Genomic DNA, 16102 nt, shown 5'->3' with positions numbered 1-16102 from the left:
TAACCACATTTTTACATAGCTTCTATAACAACCAGTGACAAAAAGAAATTCTTCCCCCCCAGGGTTTGAACCCCTGACCTTCCGCATGGGAGTCAGACACTTCATCCGGTGTCATAGTGTATTTATTTTGGTGTGCTGGGACTACTGCCTCTTGTGTGTGTGGTCAACAACGTGACGGAGGGAGGGAGTGACAACCATGCTATCTCAAATGCTATCTATGGTGCGCTGGCTTACAGCCATGCACAAAAACAACTTGTATTCCTGTCAACAGGCTAAGCAAAGATTGATCAAAAACTCCTTGAGACTGTTCTGTAAGGAGAAAAAAAGAAGAGGACCCAGAACTGACAATTTGTTGTTCTGACACCGACCCTCTCCATGCCACCTGCAGGAGCCACCCGTCAGGTAGGATGAATGGACTGAACTTATATAGCGCTTTTTTATCCAAAGCGCTTTACAATGAAGGCCTCTCATTCACCCATTCACACACCAATGGCGGCAGCTGCCATGCAAGGTGCTAACCTGCTCATTGGGAGCAATTAGTGGTTCAGTGTCTTGCCCAAGGACACTTCGACATGTGGACAGGAGGAGCCAGGATTCGAACCGCCGACCCTACGATCATTGGACGACCCACTCTACCTCCTGAGCTATACAGGCACAGGTAGGATGCAATCAGGGAGAGTGCAGAGCCAGAGACGCCTTTCTCCTCAAGGTCAAGTGATGGTTTCTTCAGGAGAGGGGTGACTCTGGAAGTCTTGAAAACAGAGGGAGGCATCCTGAAGAGATGCGCACTATCTGCTGTAACAGAGATTCAAATAAATGAGTCAATGATGTAAAGATGTCCCATGTTTCAGTACAACGCGGAGTGCTCCCTCAAAAAATTTATATTTTTTTCTATATCCATGGGTAGGCTGGCAGAAATATATCCACCCAGAAAAAAATGACATTATTTTACTTTGAATAGGCCTACCACATTTTTGGGAAAAAACACTCAGTGTAACACTGAATGACATATATGAATGAATGATTGATTGAATTAATGAATGAATGAATGAATGAATGAATGAATGATTTGGTTTATTTCGGACATTCTTAATGGACCATAAATAAGCTATTTCAAATTGTGTGAAAGTACAGCAAAGAAAAACAAAGCAAGAACAAAAACTGCACAACATATGTATACCCTCGGCACATATTGGAGCAGGAGCAGGATAGGCTACCTAGTGTACATAACACAACAACTTGCAACGCAATATCATACACGGTTCATACACAGTTTTCATAATTTGTACATTTGTAATTTGGAATAGGGTATTAGTTTATTTATAATCTTGGAGCCGGCAGCTGATTAACGAATTTGGACTCAGGAGTGAGCAACTCGTACGGCGCTGAGTGGGTGCACTCCGCATCCTCCTGCTTGTGCTCGGGCATGCTCGCTTGGAGGCTTCCCAGATAGCAGCTGACACTGTGCCAGATCCGTCCACAAGTCGCCAGATTCACATAGCAATTACGCCCCCTTAGCGCCTGTTTACCAGTTGCGGCTCGGACAATCACACTGACAGTCGAAATGATTGGTTAGGGGCTGCTTCGGGGCATATCTGCCGTAGCCTGGTACGACCATCCCGTTCTCAAGAGCTCACATTGTTTCACTAATGCAGAACGGTCTGGCCTTCGCCTCCTCGAGAGCGATTATCCCAAAATCCAGACCATACCGGGCCAATCAGGGACTGCGTTTTAACTGCTGTTCCGTACCACAGTGGAAAGCAGCGCCTGATTGGTTCGTGTCCCTGCCACTCGCTAAACAAACATGGCGGCTCCCGAAGCAACGAGTGGTAACGTTAACGTTAGAAGAATAAACGCAGCTATAAGTGCAGTTATTGCAGAAATAGACTTAATCACAGTACTTAAACAAGAACAAGAGTATGCACTAGCAGAGTTTCTCGGTGGAAAATACGTTTTTGCCGTTTTTCCAACTTGATTTGGCAAATGTTTGCTGATCGCTGATTGGCTGAAGGCGTTTGTCTGTCAAGGAAGGGGCGGGCTTAAGGCAGTGAAGTTAATAGACACCAGGCTCTCCTCCCCGAGGAGAGACTGGTGACGAGAGGCTAGGCTATATCTGCAGACCAAATGCGCTCATGATTTGAAATTAAATGTGATGTCACAGCAGCGAGCAGCAGCGGGAATACCACAAGTCACAAAGTTCCACAAACTCACTCAACGGGCTACACGCATCACGAAGAGAAGTCTTTTTCAGCAAATATTGAGAGTAAGTGTTTTATTTAACATAATACTTGTGTGACCAGTGTTGTCCGACAACGCCACCTAGGTTTGTAAAGGCCTAGGAACTCTTAAAGTTGACCAGACCAGTATAAATAATACAAAGGCATAAAAGGCTAGGCTTGTTTTTGTGGGTGGAGAGCAGTTGAAAACCAGTGGTGTGGACTGACAACAAGAAAAAGCTATAACAAGTTTTATTCTAAAAAATAATTGAAGACAATTAAAATAGCACAATGTTCAATGCAGCAGTCCAAACAAGTCAGGCCCCAAAGCAAAGGCCTAGGCAAAGGCGGGCGGGTGGAGTGGCAAGATCCCCACTCAGTCTGGGGCTGTAAGCCAGTCACTGGACACCATCCGTGCGTGGCGTGCTCTGTTCAGAACCCCCCACTCCACTGCAATCTCCTAGCCTGCGGAAGACAGGGGAAACTCGAGGCAGTCACGGGCCCTTCACACACAGGTAGGGTGACCAGGTCCCAATAAACCAAATGTGGGACAAGGAGTATGTTTGTGAGGGACAATGTGGGACACCTTGCCACTTTATGAGCTCCACAGAGCAGCGGTTCCTCTGGTCAGTCCAGCATGCCGTCATGAGCGAGAACACTCTCTCCACTGAAGCATTGGTGATGGGGATGCTGAAGAGGAAATACGTTGCCTCCCGCAACAACCAATTGTATTGTCAGAAACAGCTAGTTTACCTAGATACTGGTGATGTTAGGTTAAAGTCGCACTGAAATGAAAAAAGCATTCTGTCCCATTTTGGTTCACATAATTGGTCATAGTGTTCACCTATTCAACGATGTATGCCCCCAAAAATTACAAAATTCTACTTTTGTTGTAATCTTATATCAAAGTGTATAATTTCTTACTTCCTGGAAAACAGTAGGTCACGTGCAATGACGACAACAGGTACCTTAGATTTTAGGCCAATAATCTAGCGACATCCACCCGTCAATCAACGCTATCCTTCTATCGAATCTGTCTAAAGTTCTTAAAACCCGTCCACTTGTCAATGTTCCAATCAAATTCCTCTTAACATACGTCCCACCCTCATAGCTTGTTCTCGGAAATATGTCAAACCAAGGAAGTTAGATGATCTCAAACGTCCGTTTCAGTGCGACTCTAAGTCATGGATGTTAAGTTTACCAATCCCAGAGAAGATTATGCGGCGAAACAACTAGCGCCTATGAATGAACAAGGGAAGAGAGGGACAGAGGGACAGCCCGACATTCGCTCTTCTTGGCTTACAGCCACGCACAAAAAAGACATGTTAACCATCTGGTCTACAGGCGCCCTGCTGAGCGATTCTAATCGGCTAATTGACGTTGATTTTTTGCCGAATAAATCGGCTGATTCAATCCGTCCCGGGTGACAAAGCTAACTGAAAAAAGTTTAATATAGTTTTGCTTAATTTGCACGCAGCCCTGATCAGTGTTGGGCTCGTTACTCAAAAAATGTAATATATTACTCATTACCCTTTTTAAAAGTAATATCGTTACTTTACTCATTACTCCCAGCCAAAAGTAACTAGTTACTTATGTAATATATTACTTTCCATATTGACTACCTTTTGCAGCGTGCTCATCACGGTCCGGTTTGAGATTTGAGGTGGTGTTTCTGGCACAAGAAAGAGTCTTAGTAGAACTTACACACAGTTTACACTTGACAACATTCTTGTCTTTCAGTTCCAGGAAATCGAAATAGTGTGCGTATTTCCAGCCATGGAATGTTAACGTCGTCATGCTGCTTGCCTGGTTTGTGACGGGACGTGATATGAGCGGAACCTTCTTCAATCTGAAATCAAAACTTTATTTCACCCTTTGTAAAACGAAAATAAATAAACAGAGCAGGCCTATGACAAAAGTAATGCAGTAGCGAGCTTTCTGGGGGCAAGTAACTGTAATATTATTACTGAAATGTGATTAGTAACTCTAATCTCTAGCTACACCCCTCGTTACTGGAAAAAGTAATATTATTACTGTAGCGCGTTACTAGTAACGCGTTACTGCCCAACACTGGCCCTGATTAGCAGTTGGACATTTTGCGAGGCTAACTCGGCTCCCCCTGAGTTGTGACAGCTCTCAGTAGTGACCGGTGGTAGTAGCAGGCTAATTGGGATAGACGTTGGTCGGTGGTGTGTATTTCCTATATTCACGGTATTTTCACACAGGTAAGTTATCAAAACACATTTCCAGAAACTTCTGTGACCGCGCAAGGGTAGCCAAGCTGTGTTTGTTGGTGGGTTGTTGCTATTTAGTAGCTACAGCCAAGTTTGCACAACTAGCTGGCTGCTACATAACTAATCAAATCAATTATTTTTTGTTTTGTCAGACAAACCAGTGTGAAATCCTAGTGTCATCCTGACTGGGTACCTTCATTGCATTTCGGGCACACTGACGTGAGAGCAACGTACAGACGGTTGAACCAGAGGACAGCAGCTCTACTCATTCATTTTACTCTGAAACGACTTGAACATTGTAATTGCAATTATCGGGTTGAAATATAATGATTTAGGTGGATAAGGAGCCATGTAGTTATGGTGCGTTCGTTTGTGGTCGGAGGTGGCAAGTCGCAAGTGGCAAAATACCTACCTCCGACCTGTGTGCATTCGAGCTATATACCATTATATCACAGTTACCTAGTTATATCTATATACCATTATATCACAGTTACCTAGTTAAATCTATATACCATTATATCACAGTTACCTAGTTATATCTATATACCATTATATCACAGTTACCTAGTTATATCTATATACCATTATATCACAGTTACCTAGTTATATCTATATACCATTATATCACAGTTACCTAGTTATATCTATACCATTATATCACAGTTACCTAGTTATATCTATATACCATTATATCACAGTTACCTAGTTATATCTATATACCATTATATCACAGTTACCTAGTTATATCTATATACCATTATATCACAGTTACCTAGTTATATCTAGTGCATTCGAGCAACTGGGGGCTGAGAAACACATCCGAATTTGCGACGAGGAAGTGCGAGTTCATGCAGTGTTTTATTTAATAATTACTAGTAGCAAGTCGCAATTTGCCACCTCCCAGTTATAAACGAACGCACCATTAGCTAGGTATTTATCTAGTTAGTGTCGTGTGTTATGCTGGCACTAAACTCAAACTCAACTTGGGGTTGATGTATTTGAATCCTAGAAACGGCCCTGATCCACGTACAGATCATGCCTCGACAACAGTTCCTCCAACGACCACCACCTCCACCAGATATCCTCCCACCACCTCCACCACCATCTCCTCCACCTCCACCAGATATCCTCCAACAACCACCACCTCCACCACCATCTCCTCCACCTCCAGATACCCTCAATGTAGCCAAGAGATGCCTGGTGTACAAGCTGCTGGTCTTGGAGAGCCTCAGGAACGCACTGGACCGAGAGCTACGGCATCTGACCGACCAGGTAAAGTAACCCTGCTAGGCGGCTAACGAACGTGTGCTCACGGCTTGCGGTAGTGTTTAAGCTAGTGCTGGATTTGGTCTAGCTAGCTTGGAACTATTGTTTGAATGCTGCCATGCTAATGGATATGTAGACGAATAGTTTTAAAACAAGCGCGAATTCTCAATAGCTGCAACCACTTATGAGCTGGGAAGCAGCATTACAAGCATTTTCAATGTTCTGGGGGGAGGGGCGGACAACAGCAGCACCTTTATATTTTTGTGGACTGACCAACCACTAGTGATGTAGTTATGGAGTATTTTGGCGGGTCCAGATGAGTATTTGGGCGGGTCCAGAGTATTTGGGCGGGTCCAGATGAGTATTTGGGCGGGTCCAGACGAAGCCCCGGATCGACACTCGGGCTGCGTTCCGAATCGCCTACTACCCTACTATATAGTATGCCAAAACAGAATGTAGTATGTCCCAATACATAGTATGCCACATGCAGTATGGCAAAAGTACCAGGATGACCTACTACATCCGGTCGTATTTTGCAGTATGCACGCCAGCAGGCTTTTCTGGCTATTCTGACCCACAATCCTGTGCGCAGCGGAAATGTGCGTCACATGTGCGAGTCGTGACAGCTGTAGACGAATGTCGCGTTATGGACAGCGACGGATGTGGGCTAATTTCAAGGCGCAATGTTATGACAAGGTAGTATGTCCTAATTGGATGCCTACTGCTTGCAAAGTACGTACTTTCTAAGGGCAGCTGTAGTAGGTACTGGTAGTAAGAAGTAGAAGTATGCGATTCGGAACGCAGCCTCACTTCGTTTTATCAAAAGCACGTGGCCGATGACAAACGAGGCCTCGGTCACGTGACAGAAGTTCTGCCCCCAGTTACAGAAGCACATTTAGCCTATTGCCCAACTGCACCCCTCACAATGTCGTCCCTCTTTATTCAGTCGAGATCACTTTTGTCAAATTTGAACATTTATTATACAAGCGGCATAATACATAGCATATGAATTTTGGCGGTGTGCTCTGTCCGGGGGGCCCCCTGCCTTCCACCGGCGTGGAAAGCGCGTTAGCAGGGGGAGGCAATCTAGGTGTTCCCCCCCTCTGGGCCAGCGTGGCCCAGAGAGCCAGAAAGGGGGAACGGCATCTAGCCCCCTGCCTCCATGACGATCAGAGTGGGCCGCGATCGGGAAGACGCTCGGAGGTAACTCAGCCCACTAAGACCGTCAAAGAGTGCCACATGAAGACTGCTGTACATTATAGTCCCTGGTCCCCACGGGCCGACGCTTCGTGGGTTCCGCGGGAGATACAGCCTAGTGTCTCTGCGTCCATGGCGCCCGGAGGGACCGCTGGGTGGCCATTCGGAGACGTAGGGGCCCACGTTCGCCACGGAAAGCCACAGAGACCAGCTAGCGGCTACTCTGGCATCCACTAGCCGACGCTAGTGGAATACCAGACAGACTACCCCGGACAGAGAGCAACGATGACAACAGATGACATCGACATACGCAGGAGGAGCAGGGGAGGAGGTGGGGCGAGCATGCAATGCACAACCAGCAGTAAAGGCAAGCGCGAACAATGACATGTTTTGACAGCTTAAATACATGCGCTCTAGTGAGCTGACCAATGTTATGGCAGCTACAGTCAGCTGGTGCTGGCGTCATGCGTGACTGATTAACCTCAGCTGACCACCCCGGGCGTGACGTACGTGTCCTCGCCTGAATTTGCGTCGGAGACTTCATTTTCATTGTTCCTTTTCTGCATGTTTAGTCAACATGGTCACTCAAATAGATGTATTATTTAGGCTACCTGTTTTCATGCGGATGCAGAAGTGCCCGTTGACTTCAATGTTAAAAGTTCACTGTAAAAACACCACCAAGAACCAAAATAGTCAAAATAACAGGCTGAATACACTATAGGGGTTACAAACTCACCATTACCAGACTCCGATTGTTTTTCACTGCCGTTGTTTTCGCGTTTGGAAATACATGGAGGTGAATGAGCCATAGTTAGCCATCAGCCGCATTCACTCCCATGTATTATTCCCAGTCTGGTAATGATGAGTTAATAACCCCGATAGTGTATTCAGCCTGTTATTTTGACTGTTTTGGTTCTTGAAGTGGTGTTTTTACAGTGAACTTTTAACATTGAAGTCAACGGGCAAATAAGGTGTGCAACCTTTGTTTATAGTGTGTTTGCTCCTCTGACGTGCTCTAATAATCATGGATGCTAAAGCGATGTTCGTTTTATGTTTTATGTTCGTTTTTATGTTTTATGTTATGCAAAGTCTGTTGGTGTGTTTGCATTTGCAAATACAACTGCTTTATTATGTCGAGGAGGAGAGGAATTCGTTCATTCGTTGTTTTGTTATTCTTTTACGGGATTCTGATTGGCTAACGTGTCTTCATGCTTCTCGTTACACTGCCGCCTACAGGCATAGAGTGCTCTTGGCGTATTAATGCGGGTGGCAGCGTGTTTATGCGGGTTTGTGTGCACGATTTTATTTTTTTAAACGGAGAGGGGGAAATATACGTTTTTGTAAATACCCGTGTGTAAACAGAGTTTTAGACTAGGCCAACAGGTGTAGCTACCTGTAAATTGCCAATCACTGGTGAAGTTGTCAATCAAAATCAGTTATCAGTAATATTTAAGCGCTCCTGCAGGTTCGCTGTGATATTGGCTGCTCTGAATTATCTTTGCCAGTAGGTGCCAGTAGCGAACAAAGCATTTAATGAGGCTTCGAGTAATGAATCTTGTTGCGATACATTGTGCCTAATAGGCTCGGTGCTTCAGAAAGCCTCATTTTGCCATCACTACCAACCACGCGACAGCGGCATAGTGCTGGTCGCAGCAAAAAAACAAAACAACAACTCTGTTCTCAGCCAATATTATGACTCCTGATCGCCCCGACCAGGGCCATGTGACTGGCTAAAGATCATGTTTGCTTGACAGGCTCATCTGGATGTCCACAACTTCCTGAGCATGGGGCAGCCAACCGACACCCGTGACAACATTGTAAAAGCCCTTGAAGTCAAATGTCATGTCATCCAACAACTCTCAGCTGCTTTCAAAAACCTCACTGCTGGTAAGACTAATAGAATTGTGCTTCATGACAGTGGTAGTAGTACTTTATTAATCCCTGGGGTGAAATTAACTAATGAGTGTGGCTATAGCTAATTCTGGTATTGTCCTCAGTATTACATTTGCAACCTAGCAGAAAGTTGGTCCACAAAGCTCTGTTCCCAGAATATTTTAACTTGAATAACTTTAGCACTTTATGCTGTCAGTAATGTAACCCCAGGCTACTTTCTCTTCCCACTCCGCTGTATCAACAGATCCACAAAGCATCATCAGAGCTCCGTCAGTTCCCAGAGGGCTGGGCAGCCAGCTGGAGCTGTCCAGGAACAGGGGCATCATGACCTCAGATGTGCTGAAGTTTGGCCCCATGCTCCAGAACATCCTCATGGCAGGGTCCATAAGCAGGGCTGTCCAGGTGCTGGGGGCCACCCTCTCCCTCCAGCAGCTCCATCTGCATCTCTCCTCCCAGCCAGAGAGCCAGATGGACCTGTTCCTTTGCAGCGTGGCCTCCTCCAGCCGCCACACAGTGCTAGAGTCCCCCAGACCCCCCAGCCTGAACAGGGATATCGAAGCCAAGAAGATGAATTGCCAGGAGAAAACATATCAGAGCTTCATCGTTAAGCCAGCGCCAACTTCGCAAGTCTCCATTCTGAAGCCACCACCTCCAAGGAAACCCATAGTGACCGGTATCCCTTACCCTGAGAAGTCCCCTGTGCCCCCCCTGCTTCCAACGCCGAGGCTGGACAATCACATCCAGGTGTGGCACCAGAAGCAGACTTCCTCCCAGCTCGTCCACTTCCTGCGCTCCAATGCCAAGAACAAGCGCATCTTTGGTGTCACCTATGAGAAGAGAGACTCCATCCAGTACACCGCCAGCGTCTCCCTGGCAGATGTGACTGCTACATCACCCCGACCGGACGGGACGAAGAACCAACAGGCCAGAGAGGGAGAGACAGTGGAGCAGAGAGACGGAGCTGTGAGGAGACATCTGCTCTCAGAGATGGAGACTCAGACTCCAGTGTTTACAGTGAAGAGGGTTGACTCTGAAGGGTCCATTACCTATACCTTTATGATCGCCAGCAAGACAGAGCTCTGGGATGTGGGGGACATCTTCACTGAGGTGAGGAAGGTGTCTGGCGAGAGCATTAGCTCCTCTGAGAAGGAGATTGGCCTCCAGAGCTGCGGGGTAGCAAGCTGCTCCACCCCGGCCCCCCTTCCATGCTCCTCCAGCCTCCCGCAGGCTACTGAGTGCAACCTCGAGAGAGACCCCCAGATCAGCACCTCCCTTGCTGTCAACCACCTCAGCATTCCGGAGTTCTGCCACCTCAGCATTCCGGAGTTCTGCCACCTCAGCATTCCGGAGTTCAAGATCCGGAAGTTTGAGGAGATGGCGGTGGTGGTGAGTCACATGGTCAGCCCTGAGAACTTCTACATTCAACACGCCGACTCGATCCAGCAGCTGAAGGACCTCAGCACTGAGTAAGTTACTGAATGGTTAACAAAATCGGATATGCTGTATGCTTTTACACAAGCTTTCCTAACCTGATCATTTCTATCCTCACTAATTGAGGAAAAATAGAACAGCTGATGACAAATGTATACCTGTGACCTGTGCATTCTATTTTGTTCTGTTTCTTGGTCACCTCTAAAGTGTCTCCTTTGGTTGTTCTCCAGGCTAGAGGCTGGCCCGTCGCTTGCAGAGCTGCAGAGCATCCCGGACCTCGGGACCTGCGTGATGGGCTGGTTCCCCACACAGCAGTGCTGGTGCCGGGCCAAGGTCACCAAGATCTGTGGTATGAGTGGAGGTAGGTCCACTTTGTCCACATTCTGTCTCAATATGCTCTCACCCCCAACCATTAGAGGGCAGTGTGTCACTATATGACTGACAGAAGGGCGCATTATCTCTGAGAAGCTCCCATTTCAAATGTTTGACTTTATATAAATATACCTGAAGATGGTCACTGACCAAAATGTTGTGTATATTAAACGGATTCCATTGAGCAAGTGAAGAAGTGTGCAGGTGCTTCTGTTTCCTTCATTGTTTGACTTATGACATGCCCCCCCCCCACCCACCCGCCCACACATCCAGATAACAATGACCCAGATGGCGTTGCTAGGGTGACCAATATCCAGGTGGAGGTGAGAAGGCTGGACTTTGGGGACACTTCCACTCTGTCTCTCTGGGATATCAAGAAGTTCCGCCAAGAGATGACCTCACTTCCTCTCCAGGCCATGCAGGTCTCTCTGGTCAATGTGAGTGGCTCTGTGGTTGGGTTCCTGTTTTAGTAGTCAGAACTGCAGGCCTATCTATAAGAATTGGAGAATGTGAATAAGAATTTGTACTTATCTAACTTGCCTGGTAAAAAAGAGTCCAATATATGCATACTATATATGAGTATGTGGTGAAGAGAGTGCAGCACCAATTGTTGTTGAAACCATGCATAATAGAATGCCTTAAAGTACTCAACATTTCAAAGACCATACCCTGTCTTACTGATACCCAAACCTCTCTAATTCTAACCAGAAGTGATCGTGCTGGTTCATACTGTATGGGTTCCCTCCTGGTCTCTGCTGTTGGAATAGATGGTATCAGTGAGACTAACTTGGTTATATAATCTAATTTCCACCCGATTAGTCACATTCTGTTCTTTGTCGAGGTGATCAGCATGTGTATAAAGGAAGTGAGGTTAGTCTGAGCTAGACATGACCAGAGACAAAAGAAGAGAGGTGGGTAATCATCAGTTCCAATGTTTCCTCTCGCCCTTGCCCCTCCTTTTCTTCCCTCTCCTTCCTCAACGTCCCTCCCTCAATGCTCCTCCCTCTAACCACCCCCCCCCCCCCCCCCCCCTCCATCTCCGTCACCTCGCTCCCTCATCAGGTGGTTCCGGTGGACAGCCATGCCTGGACCCAGCAGGCAGTGGACTGGTTCAGAGACATGGTAGAGAATAGAACCCTGTTCGCAAGGCTCTACCCCCGGCCAGAAAGAGGCAGTGTCCAGGTGGAGCTCTTCATGGAGAAGGGCAACATAGGAGCAATGAGGTATGTGCTCTGCCCGACACACACACATACACACCTGCAATGTACTTCTCAGAATGGCTGTCTCAAGAATGGAAATGGTGTTTGTGTTTTCCAGGAGAGGGGCCTCCATGTCTTTGAGGCTGGCTCAGAATGGCCACGCTAAGCACAAGAAGCTGAAGAATGTGGGCATCATTAAGAGAAGTAGGTGGTATCACAGTCACCATACATAAACACACATATACACACACACAAACTTCCATTCCTATTTCCTGGATTTTGTTCACTTTTCCCAGTTTTAAATGTTTCCACTGGAGGGCAGTAGATGTATGAGAATGATGGTGTGTCTGCCTGCTTTGTTTGTTTGTTTGTTGCAGGCAGTGCCCAGGAGCAGACGAGGGCCTGGGAGAAATACCTCCTCTCTTGCTACACACAAAATAAAAAAAAGTAGTCTAGAGGTTATATCACCCAGGTGGCAATCCTGCCTTATTCATCGCTGTCCCAAACTCCTGCATGTTCAGGGTTCTCTCCCCAGTTCATAGTAGCTTCCATATATCCCATTCCAATATCCCTTTTTCTCATTTGAGATTTTATTTTGTGTAGGCAGGTAACACATACTGTTTGTTTTTTGTTTGTTTTTTTACTTTTGAATGGTTCTCACTAGGCTGACATTTTAGTTCTGTTCTGTATTTATCTTCAATAATGAAAAAAGGCAAATGTCAGTATGAAGAGCACAGTATAACAAGGTCATTGTGAACAAGGTCATTCTGAACAATGTCAATGACAGTCTTGACATGGCAAGCAACAACTACATAGTACTGTAGGCATACACAATCTGAAATTGTGAAAGAATCACAAAAAAGTACTTGACCAAAATAGGTTCCCTAAATTACCAGAAATATTGTGAAGAAGTTACCTGATGAGTCAGGCCCACTGATTACCATGCAGGAAACATGATCTACAGGACAATGTCACTGACCAGAGACCTAGCTCACTTGAATCACCTGGTAATAGAAGGGGGGGGCTTTCATTTCTGAAATCACCTTGCTATTGAGTTAAATAAACATGTTATTGGAACTAAAAAGGTCAATATTCTTTTGCTGTCACACTTTTCACAAAAGGCCTGTTGACCTTCGTTGTACTGTTGCTATGCCTGTCAAGCCGCCCTTCTTTGTAAGGGGAAAATACTGTTAACATCAAGTATTGACACAAATTGAAGTGCTCATCGAAGGAAGGCTTCACAGCATGTCCCTACCTTTTCAAGCAAGCAGATGGCCGCTCAAAGAGGGTCACATCAACAAAAATGGGGCACCATGAGCTCACAGTAAAAGTACAAAGTAAAGTTGGCTTTACAGTCCACACATGTAGTCACCGGTGGAATGTGTCCTCCACATTTGACCCATCCAAGCATTGGGCAGCGGTGCATGTCAAGGTGTGATTTATTTGGTTTATTTATTTGTTTTTTTTTACTCATTAAACCCAACTGATATCACATTGTTTTATTGATCCATAATGTCCCTTTGAGCCGTAATGTCCTAATAGCGTCCAACTTAAAGCTACATGAGATAACTTTGGCAGCCCCTCTGGTCGTGATAAAATCGGCACTGTGTTTTAAGAACCACACTTCCCACAATCCCCCACTCACTCGCTGTAATGATGGGGGGGGGGGGGGGGTGGATGAACAAACGCGCGTGGCGCAGACTGGATTGGAAGATTGTAGCTACTTTATGGAAGGATGGCTTCAATGCAGGTAAATACCAGCCTTCTTTCTTGTATGTGCATTAGAGATACGCGGATGGAGTTTGAGTGCATCGAAATCCGCGTGCACTCATCAATCATCCACCCGAATTATCTTCTAAAATTTAGAGACCCGCACCCAACCCGCTAAACATGAAGTTATTGTATTTACATTTAAATTATTTCCAGCCATTTGTGCTCATTCGCTTTTCATATACATTCTTGCAGTTAAATATATAATTATAGTAGTTATTAAATACGAATATAACTGACAAATCCACCCGAAATTAATCACAATTTTGATTTTTATTGTCCCACCCGCGGATGTCGCGGATATATTCGCATCTCTAATGTGCGTGTAGATTTCGTTTCGCTGGGCGAAGTGTTTGTTGTTTTCCTGATATTGTGACGCGCAAAACGTGCCACTTCCGTTTCCACGACAAGATTTCCCGCCAGTGTACTAGCCAGTACACCGAAATACTAAAATAATAAATTCACAGGGTCTCATGCAGTCTCAAGTCACGAACATGATTTTTGGGGTCTTGTTAAGGCCAATTCATAAACTAATAGCAAGTAAAAGTGAATATTGAACCATAAAAAGTTCTCATTGAGCTTTAAATGCCCATGTTGTTAAATTACGGCCTGTATCTTTGCTCCGCCCCCGTGCCTGAAGTAAGGGATACTACATGACAGGTGTGCTGTTATGGAACTAGACCAGGCCCAGCGTGGTTTATGGGCTGGGGCCGGCTTGTTTCTCTTCAGGACTGGTTGGAAGGACAGCTAGCTGTGCCATTGAATTAGCTCTGATCTTAAATGACATGAAATCTAATGTCTGCTAAATAAAGATAGGTCTTGTCACCTGGATACATCAGTTCCAATGCTAACCCTGCACAATAAGACTGCCAGTTAGCTTATGAGCTCACAGCTACACAGTAAAAATAGGAAGTGTTTTTTTTTTACAAAAAGGGTTGAATTTAACTCCGCTTCAGATAACATTTAGTCCCACTTGAAAATAGTGTTATTTACTTGCTTTATGTTATTTAATAGTTAAATTTACTCTATGGCTAGTGTCAAATTTTCAGAGTTAATTCTACTAAAAATTGTTAAAATTAACACTATAATGTGTACTATTATTTAACACTGTTCATTTATAACACTGTTCAGAGTAATATAATCACACTGTTCAGTGTCACACTGGTTTAATCACACTGTTCAGAGTAATATAATCACACTGTTCAGAGTCACACTGGTTTAATCACACTGTTGAGAGTAATATAATCACACTGTTCAGAGTTAATTTAACTCGAATCTAGAAGAAAATCTTTTTGTGTGTAGTTGTATTTAACATTAACTGTTATTTTTTCTCTTCAGTGTTATTTTACTTTTTTTGCATAACAGTGCTATTGAATTACTATAGTAATGAATGACAATTCCAAAATAACATTTAGTTACACAAAAATATCATTTATTTATATAAAAGTCATCAAAACATTGTGTAGTAAAAACAGCACCATGTTCAAGTTCATGCTCATCAGATTAAAAAATACAAAAAGTAAAAAAAAGCAGCATGCATATCTCACCAGAGAAAGCAATAGGGCACCATGCATATCTCACCAGAGAAAGCAATAGGGCACAACAAAACGAGCCGTGTCATTCCTTGCATATGATATTTATATAAAGAGCTCATCAGAGGCTCCCACTGCACCCGTCGCCCTACAGGGAAGTGCATGCTTGTCGATCACGATGAAGAATGCATGAGCATGTTTAAACATGGGAGCAGGTTTAAATGTGCTTAAACTTTTTTTCTTGATACATTAAATGCCAGCGTTAATTTGGAAAAGGAAAGGATTATCGCTTGCCTTTGTTAATGGCAATAAGTGTTTTCCTCAATGGTGCTGGAGGTGAAGGCATCCCATTATGGTTTGTCTGCGGCTCCTCAGTAGGCTGCCAGCCTACTGCAAGACACCTACAATACCCTTCCTATATTATAGGTTTGTGACGTCGGGAGTGCATGGAGACGGTGATGAGATTGGGTAATTCCTGGCGCGAGGTGTTGTGATACGCAGAGTGCTTAGTGTCATCTGAGTTATTTCACTCCTGGGTCCAACCTACTAAATCTGCCTCACCCCTGTGTCCTCGTCTGATCCCTGTGTCCATGTGGATGGTGCTTGTGTGTATATATGTATAAAATTGTAATTAGAATGCGACTGTAACTTTCTTGTCGCTGTTGTGCAATACATTGTGTGCAATATAAAGTTTTTTATTTTTTTATTTTTTATTCCCGTATATTATTGTATTCAACTACTGTCGTAACGTATTATTGTAATGCACTGAAATGCACTGTAGCCTAACTTTCACACTAGGGAACAGCCTGTACCATCTGGCAGGGGGACTACCAATGTAAATCCGCCTTTTGGCTGCAATTGTAGTGCATTTACATTTTTGTTGTAAAATGTTCATCAATGTACATTGTTCCTACTTGAGCAAATAAAATGAATTGAATTGAATTGTGAATAGCTGGCTAAAATGCTAGCTAGCTACTGTAGCTTGCAGTGTG

At 44.8% G+C, this 16102-nt stretch overlaps 1 protein-coding gene across 1 annotated transcript; it reads left to right on the top strand.

Moving 5' to 3' along the window:
• Positions 1–9274: 9274 nt before the first annotated feature.
• On the top strand, positions 9275–13113 carry LOC311324174 (uncharacterized protein; the record flags this gene model as incomplete). Its single annotated transcript, XM_084456577.1, has 6 exons — positions 9275–10272; positions 10468–10598; positions 10883–11046; positions 11672–11832; positions 11927–12012; positions 12186–13113. 6 exons carry the CDS (start codon positions 9275–9277, stop codon positions 12257–12259), a joined length of 1614 nt encoding a protein of 537 aa, XP_084312703.1. The 3' UTR covers positions 12260–13113.
• Positions 13114–16102: the final 2989 nt, after the last annotated feature.

This window comes from Borostomias antarcticus (genome assembly GCF_949987555.1).
Source record: "Borostomias antarcticus genome assembly, chromosome: 22".
NCBI classification, from domain to species: Eukaryota; Metazoa; Chordata; class Actinopteri; order Stomiiformes; family Stomiidae; genus Borostomias; species Borostomias antarcticus.
This window is presented reverse-complemented; position numbering and strand designations above follow the sequence as displayed.